Genomic DNA, 12,998 nt, shown 5'->3' on the forward strand with positions numbered 1-12,998 from the left:
AAGGTGTTGGTCACAGCATAAAATTACAACAGGCTATTGATAGATTAGGTAAATATACAAAGCTATGGCAGACAGATTTTAATATAAGCAAGTATGAGATTATCCATTTCAGATTGAGAAAGGATAGATCAAAATATTTTTCTCAAAAGGAACGAAGATAAACACAGAATTGGCTTTTTTTTTTAAAAATGCCATACACAGATGCAGAAAACAGTTAAGATGGCTAAATGGAATACTAGCCTTTATGTCTAAAGGCCTGGAGTACAAGGATACAAACATTGGGCTGCAATTATACAAAACCCTAGCTACAGTCAAAGTGTAGTGCAGCCAGTCAGGCAGCATCAGAGGAGCAGGTGACTAGACACTTTGAACACAAGCTCTCATCAGGAAAGGGGTGTGGCCCAAGGGGACTGAGAGATAACTGGGGAGGGCAGTGCAGAGTTAGAAGGTTCGATCTGGGATAAGGTGGGGGGAGGGGAAGTGAGGAAACTGGTAAAATCCACATTGATCCTGGATGGTTGGAGGGTCCCAAGGCAAAAAGAAGAGACATTCTTCCTCCAGGTGTCGGGTGGCTGGAGTTTGGCGGTGGAGACAACCCAGGACTTGTATGTCCTTGGCAGAGTGGCAGAGGGAGCTAAAGTGTTTGGCCAGAGGGTGGTGCGGTTATTTAGCGCGTGTTCCAGAGATGTTCTCTGAAACGTCCAGGTGAATGGGAGGTCAGGGTGGAAGGGTTCATGAAGTTGACGAACTGTTCAACCTAATGTGTCTGTTACTCTCGATGTGGTCTCCTCTACATTGGGAAGACAGGACACCAAATTGCAGAATGTTTCAGAGAACGTCGCTGAGACACACAAAATCATTTATGTAGATCACAAACAGCTGAGATCCCAACACTGACCCTACGGAACACCACTAGTCACAACCCTCCATTGTGAAAAGCATCCTTCCACCACTACCCTCTGTCTCCTATAACTATCTTGCCTGACACCATGTGACTTCACCTTTTGTACCAGTTTGCCTTTAGGGACCTTGCCAAAGACTTTACTGATGTCCATGTAGACAACATAAACTGCTTTTCCCTCAATCATCTTTGTCACCTTGTCACAAACCTTAATCAAGTTAGTGAGGCACAATCGCCCCTGCACAAAGCCATGCATTCTATCACCAATAAGTCCTTTTGCTTTTAAATGCGTGTAGTTCTTGTTACTGAGAATATTTTCTAATAATTCACCAACATCAGACTCACAGGCCTGTAGTTTCCAGGATTATCCTTGCTCCCCTGCTAAACCAATGGGACAACATAGGCTATTATCTAATCCTCTAGGACCTCACAGATGGCCTAAGAGAATAGAAAGAAAGGACAAACATCACCAATCGAGGATGACAGCTGAACTTCTGGGGTTAAGCAATGAGAAGAGATTAGACAGACTAGGCCTTTATTACCACTGGTTGAAGATTCTGGAACCAGGTGGCATACTTTGAGAATTAGGACCAGGCAATTCAGGAGAGATGCAAAGTATAGTCTGGAACACTCTTCTTCAAATAACAGCTGGTGCTATGACGACGCTGCCCTTTTGATGTCTGGAAGTGTCTCCTTAAACAATAACAGGGGAATGGCCAGTTAGATTAGATTAGATTACTTACAGTGTGGAAACAGGCCCTTCAACCCAACAAGTCCACACCGACCCTCTGAAGAGCAACCCACCCAGACCTATTCCCCTACATTTACCCTTTTACCTAACACTACGGGCAATTTATCATGGCCAATTCACCTAACCTGCGTATTTTTGGACTGTGGGAGGAAACCGGAGCACCCGGAGGAAACCCACGCAGCTACGGGGAGAATGTGCAAACTCCACACAGACAGTTGCCCGAGGTGGGAATTGAACCTGGGTCTCTGGCGCTGTGAGGCAGCAGTGCTCACCACTGTGCCACCGTGCCGCCTTTAGATCTGATCTGTTGATTGTGGGATCTGTTAGCCTTATCTACTCAGTACTTTTCCATTGACTGATATATAAATAAGAAGGGCTCATGCCCGAAACATTGGTTCTCCTGCTCCTTGGATGCTGCCTGACCTGCTGCGCTTTTCCAGCAACACATTTTCAGCTCTGATCTCCAGCATTTGCAGTCCTCACTTTCTCCTGATATATAAGTCGCCTTGTGTTGCAGCTTCATCAGTTTGGCAGCGCTGTCCAGCTGGGCAGAGGAAAATATCTTTCGTTTTTGAAGGAATAAGACTTAGCATCAAGGTCTCCTTCATAATCTTATGACCAATAAATATCATACTAATGCAAACCTATCCCAATTCAGGTTTCTTCTAGTTTCGTTTTAGTTTTAGCAGGCAGTCAGAAGCTGCTACAGTGAAAAAAGGTCCCATGTTTCAACAGATACTTCTAGCCTGATTTTTTTTCTCTGAAATCTCTCCTGCCTATTAAGAACCTATATTTGAATTTATCTTTTGCCAAGGGGTGTATTTATGGGATGCTGTAGAGATTGGAACAGGTACTTAGTTTTCAAATAGTTAAGTTATTCTAAATTCTGTTCTCCTTTGTTTGTGTTTCATCTGTAGTGTTTAAATAAATTCTATTTTGCTTAAAGCCAAGTAGTTTGATCAGCTGCACCACTCATGGAATATCCACTTTACACCTACCATTAAAAAAAGAAAAAGGTTACAAGTCTGGACTATCCTCTTGAGATATTTTGAGGGGGGTCTGGCGTGGTCCACAACAATGTTATTTCAATCATTAAAGTTAAACCAGAGATAGACAATTGTGTATTAAGCAATGATATCTAGGGGTAGGGACCCAAGGCAGGCAAATGGAGTTAGGTTGCAGATCAGCCATGATTTTATTGAGAAGCAGAGCAGGCTCGAGAGGCTGAATGGCCTTCTACAAAGGAATATCACCTGATGCCCTCCACCGCATCTCCTCCACTTCCCGCTCCTCCGCCCTTGAGCCCCGCTCCTCCAACCGCCACCAAGACAGAACCCCACTGGTTCTCACCTACCACCCCACCAACCTCCGCATACAACGTATCATCTGCCGTCATTTCCGCCACCTCCAAACGGACCCCACCACCAAGGATATATTTCCCTCCCCTCCCCTATCAGCGTTCCGCAAGGACCACTCCCTTCGTGACTCCCTCGTCAGATCCACACCCCCCACCAACCCAACCTCCACCCCCGGCACCTTCCCCTGCAACCGCAGGAAATGTAAAACTTGCGCCCACACCTCCACACTCACTTCCCTCCAAGGCCCCAAGGGATCTTTCCATATCCGCCACAAGTTCACCTGTACCTCCACACACATCATCTATTGCATCCGCTGCACCCGATGTGGCCTCCTCTATATTGGTGAGACAGGCCGCTTACTTGCGGAACGCTTCAGAGAACACCTCCGGGCCGCCCGGACCAACCAACCCAATCACCCCGTGGCTCAACACTTTAACTCTCCCTCCCACTCCACCGAGGACATGCAGGTCCTTGGACTCCTCCACCGGCAGAACATAACAACACGACGGCTGGAGGAGGAGCGCCTCATCTTCCGCCTGGGAACCCTCCAACCACAAGGTATGAATTCAGATTTCTCCAGATTTCCTCATTTCCCCTCCCCCCACCTTGTCTCAGTCGGTTCCCTCAACTCAGCACCGCCCTCCTAACCTGCAATCCTCTTCCTGACCTCTCCGCCCCCACCCCACTCCGGCCTATCACCCTCACCTTGACCTCCTTCCACCTATCCCACCTCCATCGCCCCTCCCCCAAGTCCCTCCTTCCTACCTTTTATCTTAGCCTGCTTGGCTACTCTCTCTCATTCCTGATGAAGGGCTTATGCTCGAAACGTCAAATTCTCTATTCCTGAGATGCTGCCTGGCCTGCTGTGCTTTGACCAGCAACACATTTGCAGCTGTGATCTCCAGCATCTGCAGACCTCATTTTTTACTCGAATATCACCTGAACTCAACTTTGGTAGTGGTAGAAGTTTTAATAGTAACATTTAGGAAGGAATTGGAGCAAATAATTCAAAATGACACCAATTTCAAAGCTATAGAGAAGCAGCACAGGGATAGGATGAATTAGATAACTCCACAGAGGTAGCACATGTTGACAAACTAAATTGCCTCCTACAGTGCTGTCAGGATTCTCTACACCAAGCAATCCAAAATCAAACTTAGCAAACATCTTTCCAATCACTCAACTCTGCCCCAATGACAGAATTAAATCCCACTCACTGTGGTACAATTACATTATTTCAAGGGTCTTAATGCAGCCACGAGTACTGCCAATATCACTCAAAATGAATATAAATTTACATCTTAACTTTCAGTAGAAATCTATATTCATAAAGTTTTTTCATTCACAATCCATTCCTGCATTGCATCATATTTCAAACAGAATCTGGATAGTAATGACAGAGCAACCAACCTGTGGAAACCAAGCTGATAGGCCACTGCATCTGCAATTGCTTGGGTATCTGCTGCAGATCCTGAGCGACAACAGAAAATCAGATCATGAATCGGGGTCAGTTTATCCGTTACCCTATTAGCGATGTATGACCTGAAGGAGAAAAAATGTAGTGCATTACAAGTAACGTTAATGATTGCAATTGCACAGAAAGGGCAGAGAAAGATCATTAGGATTCTATGATCCTACAAAAAACTTGCATTCACCAAAATTACCATTTGGCTATTTTCACATGAGTTCACGTACTGTCTGAAAGATAAATGCCTGTAGGACAAGGGGAACTAGGAGGAGTGTTGTAAATCTTAACTGGGAGTTTTATCGGACTAGTATTATGGAAGGGAAGGTAGAAGATAGGTTAGAGGAAGAAATTGTAAATAGCAATTAATTAATTATTCTCTGTTGTACTTTATTTCTGAAAGTTGTTAATCTTTATTTAATATAGTTCTTGGGCACTTGAATCTTTACAGATTACTGCACGGGTTAAGTCTTTTCTGTGTTGCTGATTTAAAGTTCTGCAGGAGGGTATACCCTGTGTCGTAACAGGAGAAAATATCTGTTCATTTATACAGCACCAGTTTGATCCCATTAAATTTGCTTATGTTCAGATTCACATTTGGGATTCTTTATCTCCCCCATCCCCAACTGCTTTATTCATTCTAATAAAAGCTACTCACCTGCAATATTTCCATAAAGTGTCTGGACACTGGTTTCCCCATTCCCTACAGATAGTGCCTGAAAATGCTGAGTGTTGCAAATGTGTTCTACATTATAAATCCAACACTAGATTAATTTCAATGAAGCAGTAATTGAGAATAAAAGGAAAAAGCTAACTATCACAATGTGCTCTTGTTTACAAAATCTGAGGAAGCAATGTTTGTTACTCTGATCTACCAGCCTGGATACTGTTCAGCTGTAACAGTTTTGCAAAAATCCCTGACATTGCACCAACAGTCCAAAGTTTGTCCTCAGACTCGAAAAACTATATTTTGCAAAGACAATGGACCATTCTAATTGAAGCCTCCTGGTCTCCATAACTGTTGTTGGCTAAAGTTTCCCAGGTGTGAAAAATCACTGCTTACAGTATTAATGACAGGCTGAAAGTATTCTTCAAACTTGTAGAAAAGGAGAACTAGTTACTGACATGGGAGATGTGACATTTGTCTTTGTAGCTTAGTTCCATATGACTGACTGTCACAGCATCATCAGTATTGAGGAGTTCCCTGATCAAGACACGATGTTAAGAACTTGTGGGTTCAAAACACTGCAGTGTTGAAGATATTAACCAGAGGCCCTCTTAACTAGACATGTAAAGTCCCATGTTACCAATCTGAGAGATGCAAGGGATTTCTCTTACAAAGTCAGGCCCATACTTAACTTTCAGGAGCTTATCTGAATGAATTTAACCATTAAGAATAATCAAATCTGGATATTAGAACCAATTTAAAGTAATATATGTATAACTTCAGGCCCATATGATGTCCATCAGATTCATGCCCATGTTGCAATGTCCAAAATCAGCAGACTTACCCTGTGGTGGTTCGAGAATCAGCACCAATCACAACTCCACCATCAAACTCCACAGCCATTATGGTGGTCTGTTTTAGAAGAGACAAATTTTATACAAGAATTTTTACAAATTAATCCACCATAGGAGAGAGAAACTAAATATCCAAAGTCAGAAAAGTTCAAGTATAACATGACATTGCAGAATCGCTCAATTTACAGCATACTCTACATTTAACACCAATTAAAATTATATTTGACTTATTGCCGTCATGTGCACCTAAGCAAGTGAAAAGCTTTTGTTTCTGAGCAGTACAGGGAAATCTAATAAGCGACAACATACAATCATTGGGTGCTCAGACAAAGTGAGAATATAGGTTACACCGCACAGGGGATGCGCAAAACAAGATCAACATTATTTGAAGTTTGACCGTTCATTCATCTATCTAATAGCAGAGGGGAAGAAGCTGTTCTTGAACCTATTGACAGGCATATTCAAGCTTCAGTATCTTCTGCCTGATGGAAGAAGTTGTAACAGATCATTATTGGGATGGGAAGGGTCTTTCATGATTATGGCAGCCTTTCCGTGGCAATGGTCAGCTTTTTTGTTTTGCCAACATTGACAGAGGCTGTTATAATTGTACCACCCACCAAGCCTCTACCCCCTTTCTGTATTCTGACTTGTTGTTGTTCAATATCCACCCTACTACGGTGGTGTCATCAGCAAACTTGTAGGTGGCACTCGTTCGGAATTTGGCTACACAGTTGTGTATAGAGATAGTACAGTAAGGGTCTAACAATGCATCCTTGGGCGCTCCAGTTTTGAGGGCTAACATGGGAAAGTGCAATTGCCCCTTCCTGGGTCTGGGGTTTGGTGTTTGAGGGTGGCAGAGTCCCAAGACTGCAATGACAAATCCAGGAACAAACAACTGCACTGAAGATTTTCACCACACAAGAGGCACCACTCACTATGATCTTCTCCAAAGCAAATTGGGCCAGACAATAAATTCTGGTCTGGGCATAATACACTCATTCAAGTGTATAAAAGGAAACATGCTCCTTAAAACCTACTTTGGCCAAGCTTTCAGTACTGCCTTTAACTTTAGATTCCGACAATCTCACCATTTGTTCCACCCATTCCTTTCCCCCTCGCCCCCACCCCACCCAGCCAACGGTATAGAAAGTCCTGAAGAAAAGCATCACATTGGATTCAAACTCAAAAAGTTAACTCTGGTTTTCTCTCTACAAATGCTGGCAGACCCACTGAATTTCTCCAGTTCTTTCTGCTTTTACTGTAGTCAAGCACTCCAGTGCAGAAGACTAGTTGACCATCATGTCCCAAAGTCTGTGCTGACCCTGCTATGATTTTGTTTTCCTGCAATGCCCAAGATAGTGTTTTCTTTTAATGTATTCAATCATGAGACATAGGCATTGAAGGGTGGGTATTGCCCGTCTCTGGCTGCCCTAGAGAAGATAGTGGCCAGCCTTCTTGAAGCACGGTAGCTCAAATGCCGTAGGTTGACCCACAATGCCTTCAGGGAGGGAACTTCAGGATCTTGGCCCAGCAACAAAAGAGTAATGGCAATACAGTAGAATCCCCGTATCCACGGATTAGGGTTCCACAGTTTCCCGCGGCCTGCAAAAATTAACTGGAAGATTCCAGAAATGAATGATTTGCAAGTTTCAAATTGCACCCCATTCTGAGTAACATGGTGAAACCTTCCCGCCCTGTCGCACTCATACATCACTCAACTTTGTCCTCTGTACCCATGCTGCCCGCTTTACTCACATCCAGTTAGTCTTTATTTTGCATAATCAATTAAACTTTATCATAGGTATGTATGTAACCGAGGAATGACTTATATATAGGGTTTGCTTCGGATATGGGATGACTATTGTACATTTCCAAATCAAGTTTTTGAGCAGCTTAATGCGGAACTTGCAAGTGATGGTGTTTTTATGTTTGTGCTGCTCTTGCCCATTGAGGTGGAAGTGGTCATGGATTTGGTAGGTGCAGGGACCTTTGGTGGATTTCTGCAGTGCACCTTGCAGATAGCACACACTGCGAGTATGTGTTGGTAGAGGAGGGGATGTTTGCGGATGTGGTGCCAATCAAGCAGGGGCTGATTTGTCCTGGATGGTGTCGAGCTCGAGTGTTGTTGGAGCTGCACTCACCCAGGCAAGTGGATACTATTCCACACTCGTGACTTGTCCTTGCAGATGATGGACAAGCTTTTGGGGTCACGTGGTGAGTTACATGCTGCAGTATTCCTAGTCTCTGATCTGCTCTTCTAGCTGCATTATTCATTGTGAGTTCAGTTTTATTTAACGAATCATAGAATCTCTACAGTGTGGATGTAGGTCATTTGGCCCATCAAGTCCACACCAACCCCTGAGCAGCATCCCAACCCCCTATCCTATCCCTGTAACTCTGCATTTTCCATGGCTAATCCACTCTCACTACACATCCTTAGACACTATGGGCAATTTAGCATGGCCAATTCACCTAATCTGCACATCTTTGGACTGTGGGAGGAAATCTGAACAACCAGAGGAAACCCACGCAGACACGGGGAGAACATGCAAACTTCACAGACAGTCAGTCGAGGATGGAATCAGACCTGGATCCCTGGTACTGTGAAGCAATAGTGCTAACCACTGAGCAACCGTGTCTCCAGTTGAGTTTCTGGACCATGATACCCTCAGTTGATTCAAGGATTCAGTGATCGTAACACCACAAACAGTCAGGGTGTAGTGGTTAGATTATCCATTATTGGAGATAGTCATTGCCTGCATTTGTGTGATGTGAATGTTACTTGCCACTTGTCAGAAAAGCCTGGATACTGTGCAGGTCTTGTTGCATTTTTACTTGGACTATTTCAGTGACAGAGTCACAAGTGGTGAACATTGCATGATTGTTACCAAACAGCCCCCTCTTCTGATCTTATGATGGAGGGATAGTCATTGATGAAGCAGCTCAAGTTGGCCTAGGACGCTATCCTGAGGAACTCCTGAAGAAATGCCATGGGGATAAAGCTGACTGACCTCCAACAATCACAATCTCTTCATGTGCCAGGTATGATCCAACCAGAGGAGAGGTTGCTCTTTCCAATCTTGCCAGGGCTCCTTGATGCCATACTCAGTGTCAAGGCAATCGCTCTCACCTCACCTCTTGAATTCACCTTTCTCTATTTATGAACGAAGGCTGTAATGAGGTCAGGAATTGAGTGGCCCTGGCAGAACCCAAACTGGACATCACAACTTGACAGCACTGTTGATGACACTTGTCATTTCTTTATTGATGAAAGTAAACTGTTTGGAGCAATAATTGACTGAGTTGGATTTGCCCTAGTTTTTGTATACACGTATTTTTTCATGCTGTCAGGTAGATGCTAGTGTTTTAGCTGTACTGGAACAGCTTTGCTAGGGGCATGGCTGATTCTGGAGCACAAGCCTTCAGTATTATTGCCACAGTGTTAATGGGACTCAGACTTTCCAGAATCCAGTGCCACCAACCATTCTTTGATATGGCAATGATCTAGTGGTATTATCATTAGACTGTTAATCCAGAGAGGAGAAAGTGAGGTCTGCAGATGCTGGAGATCAGAGCTGAAAATGTGTTACTGGAAAAGCACAGCAGGTCAGGCAGCATCCAAGGAACAGGAGATTCGACGTTTCGGGCATAAGCCCTTCTTCGGGAATGGATTCAACGTTTCGGGCATAAGCCCTTCTTCAGGAATTCCTGAAGAAGGGCTTATGCCCGAAACGTCGAATCTCCTGTTCCTTGGATGCTGCCTGACCTGCTGCGCTTTTCCAGCAACACATTTTCAGCTGTTAATCCAGAGACCCAAGTAATGTTCTGGGGATCCAGGTTTGAATACCACAACGGCAGATGGTGTAATTTGAACTCAGTAAAATCTGGAATTAAGAGTCTAATGATGACCATGAAACTATTGTCGATTGTTGGAAAAACCCAACTGGTTCACTAATGTCCTTTAGGGAAGGAAACTGCCATCCTTACCCGGTCTGGCCTACACGTGACTCCAGACCCTCAGCAATGTGGTTGACTCTTATCTGCCCCCTTGGTAATTAGGGATGGGCAATAAATGCTGACCTAGCCAGCAGTGCCCTCATCCTGTGAATGAATTTTTAAAAACTCACGTGAAGCGAATCAAATTTGCTGAGCACTGGCATTTCTGATGCTGAGGAACACTGGAGGGAGACACACTCATTCTGGCTGAGGATTGCTGTGAACGTTTTTGTCTTATCTTTTGTATTAATAGATAGTCATAGAGACTTACTGCATGGAAACAAACCCTTCAATCCAACCAATCCATGCCAAACATAATCCCAAACTAGTCCCATCTGCCCGCTCCTGGCCCATATTCCTCCAAACCGTTCTTATTCATGTACCTACCCAAATGTCTTTTAAACATTGTAATTGCACCCATTTCCACCACTTTCTCAGAAAGTTCATTCCACACGCAAACCACCCTGTGTGAAAAATTTGCCTCATGTCTTTTTTAAAATCTTTCTCCTCTCACCTTAAAAAAAAATGTGCTCAGTCTTGAAATCCCCAATGCCAGGGAAAAGAGAACCACCAGTAATTCTATCTATAAACTTCTATAAGGTCACCTCTTAGCCTCCCACTCTCCAGTGAGAAAAGTCCCAAGCTATCTCACCTTTCTTCATAATTCAGACCTTCCATACCCTACAACATCATGCTAAATCTCTTCTGAACTCTCTCCAGCTTGATAATAACTTTCCTATAACTGGATGACTAGAATTGCACAGAGTATTTCAGAAGTGACCTCACCAATGTCCTTTGCAATCTTAAAGAAATTTCTTCACTGTCTACTATGCCACCAATTTTGGTGTTATCCGCAAACTTACTGACTATACCTTCCATATTCATCCAAATCATTTATATAAGTGACAAACAAAAGAGAACACAGAACCGATTCCTGTGGAATCCTCATCAACAGCCACCCAACCTCTGTCCTGACCATACTCTCCCCAACCTGCCCCCGTCCACCGGCTAACGCCCCACTCGCCATCCCCCCGCCATCGCCCCCCAAACCCCATCCCCACCCGCCATCGCCCCCCAAACCCCATCCCCACCCGCCATCCCCCCCCAAACCCCATCCCCACCCGCCATCCCCCCCCAAACCCCATCCCCACCCGCCATCCCCCCCCAAACCCCATCCCCACCCGCCATCCCCCCCGCCATCCCCCCCCAAACCCCATCCCCACCCGCCATCCCCCCCCAAACCCCATCCCCACCCGCCATCCCCCCCCAAACCCCATCCCCACCCGCCATCCCCCCCCAACCCCCCCCAAACCCCATCCCCACCCGCCATCCCCCCCCAAACCCCATCCCCACCCGCTATACCCCCCCAAACCCCATCCCCCCGCCATCCCCACCCGCCATCCCCCCCCAAACCCCATCCCCACCCGCTATACCCCCCCAAACCCCATCCCCCCGCCATCCCCACTCGCCATCCCCGCCATTCCCCCCCCAAACCCCATCCCCACCCCATTCCCCCCCCAAACCCCATCCCCACCCGCTATTCCCCCCCAAACCCCATCCCCATCCCCACCCGCCATCCCCCCCCCAAACCCCATCCCCACCCGCCATCCCCCCCCCAAACCCCATCCCCACCCGCCATCCCCCCCCCAAACCCCAACCCCACCCGCTATTCCCCCCCAAACCCCATCCCTCTCTGGCTGCAGCTCTCACCATGTTCCCAAAAAACTGCTGCATCATCGGGGGGAGGAACCCACAAACTGCAGCCTCCCGCCCTGGGAACCCGCTCTCATACTCACTCCCGTGCTGACTTCCTGGCTCATCCATTCGGGGTAGAGACTGGACCCACACGGAGCTGGATCGGGGACGAAGTGACGGCTCATACCCGGCGCCACGGTCTCTAACAGGGTCGCCATCTGCATGGACACAAACAGGATGCCGGGAAAGCGGAGGACCAAGCGCCCTACGGCTTGCCGGGAATGCGGAGGACCAAGCGCCCTACGGCTTGCCGGGAATGCGGAGGACCAAGCGCCCTACGGCTTGCTGGGAATGCGGAGGACCAGGTGCCGTGGGGTTTGCCGGGAAATGTAGTTTAATTGCTGAATAAGATCAAAAATCACACGATATCAGGTTATAATCCAACTGGTTTATTTGAAAATATTACCGTTTGGAGTATTGCCCCTTCATCAGGTGCTAGTGAGAAAGGAAGACCTTAGTCACGGAACTTTTAAGGACAAAGTCAAAGGGTGGCTGACTGGCGCCAGTTGAAGGGGCTATAACTTGGTGTTGTGTGAGCTTGGAGCTTGGCCACCTCTAGCCCAACACCAGCATCTCCACATCATATTTGATGAATATTTTAATCACAAGAACTCCCTGACCAGAATGTGCACTTAACAGTAAAGTGTTTCCCGGGATGATTGTCGAAAGCTGAAAGTGTGTTGCTGGAAAAGCGCAGCAGGTCAGGCAGCATCAAGGAGCATGAGCCCTTCTTCAGGAATGAGGAGGGTGTGTGCAGCAGGCTAAGGTAAAAGTTAAGGAGGAGGGGCGTTGGAAATGCGGTAGGTGGAAGGAGGTTAAGGTGAGGGTGATAGGCTGGAGCGGGGGCGGAGAGGTCAGGAATGATTTGGAGATGCCGGTGTGGACTGGGGTATACAAAGTTAAAAATCACACACCAGGTTATAGTCCAACAGGTTTAATTGGAAGCACACTAGCAGGTTAGGAAGGTGGTGCTGAGTTCGAGGGTTGGGACTGAGACAAGGTGGGGGGAGGGGAAATGAGGAAACTGGAGAAATCTAGGTTCATCCCTTATGGTTGGAGGGTTCCTAGGCAGAAGATGAGGCGCTCTTCCTCCAGCCGTCGTGTTGCTATGGTCTGGCGATGGAGGAGTCTGAGGACCTGCATGTCCTTGGTAGAGTGAGAGGGGGAGTTTCTGCTGGAGTTCAGACGCGTCTCCCCAATATAGAGGAGGCCACATCGGGTGCAGCGGATGCAGTAAATGATGTGTGTGGA

At 46.3% G+C, this 12,998-nt stretch overlaps 1 protein-coding gene across 1 annotated transcript in view; it reads right to left on the bottom strand.

Annotated features, from left to right (window-relative positions):
• The window catches only part of LOC132835354 (proteasome subunit beta type-6-like), a 34,146-nt gene extending 22,180 nt beyond the window's left edge, over positions 1-11,966 (bottom strand). The window contains exons 1-3 of the mRNA XM_060854809.1: positions 11,789-11,966; positions 5,987-6,054; positions 4,421-4,552 (exon numbers count right to left, since the gene is read on the bottom strand). Of these exons, the coding sequence (XP_060710792.1) occupies positions 4,421-4,552; positions 5,987-6,054; positions 11,789-11,911 (323 nt within the window). The 5' untranslated portion in view covers positions 11,912-11,966. The remainder of the gene's footprint in view (positions 1-4,420; positions 4,553-5,986; positions 6,055-11,788) is intronic.
• Positions 11,967-12,998: the final 1,032 nt, after the last annotated feature.

The sequence above is a fragment of the Hemiscyllium ocellatum genome, chromosome 44 (genome assembly GCF_020745735.1).
Source record: "Hemiscyllium ocellatum isolate sHemOce1 chromosome 44, sHemOce1.pat.X.cur, whole genome shotgun sequence".
NCBI classification, from domain to species: Eukaryota; Metazoa; Chordata; class Chondrichthyes; order Orectolobiformes; family Hemiscylliidae; genus Hemiscyllium; species Hemiscyllium ocellatum.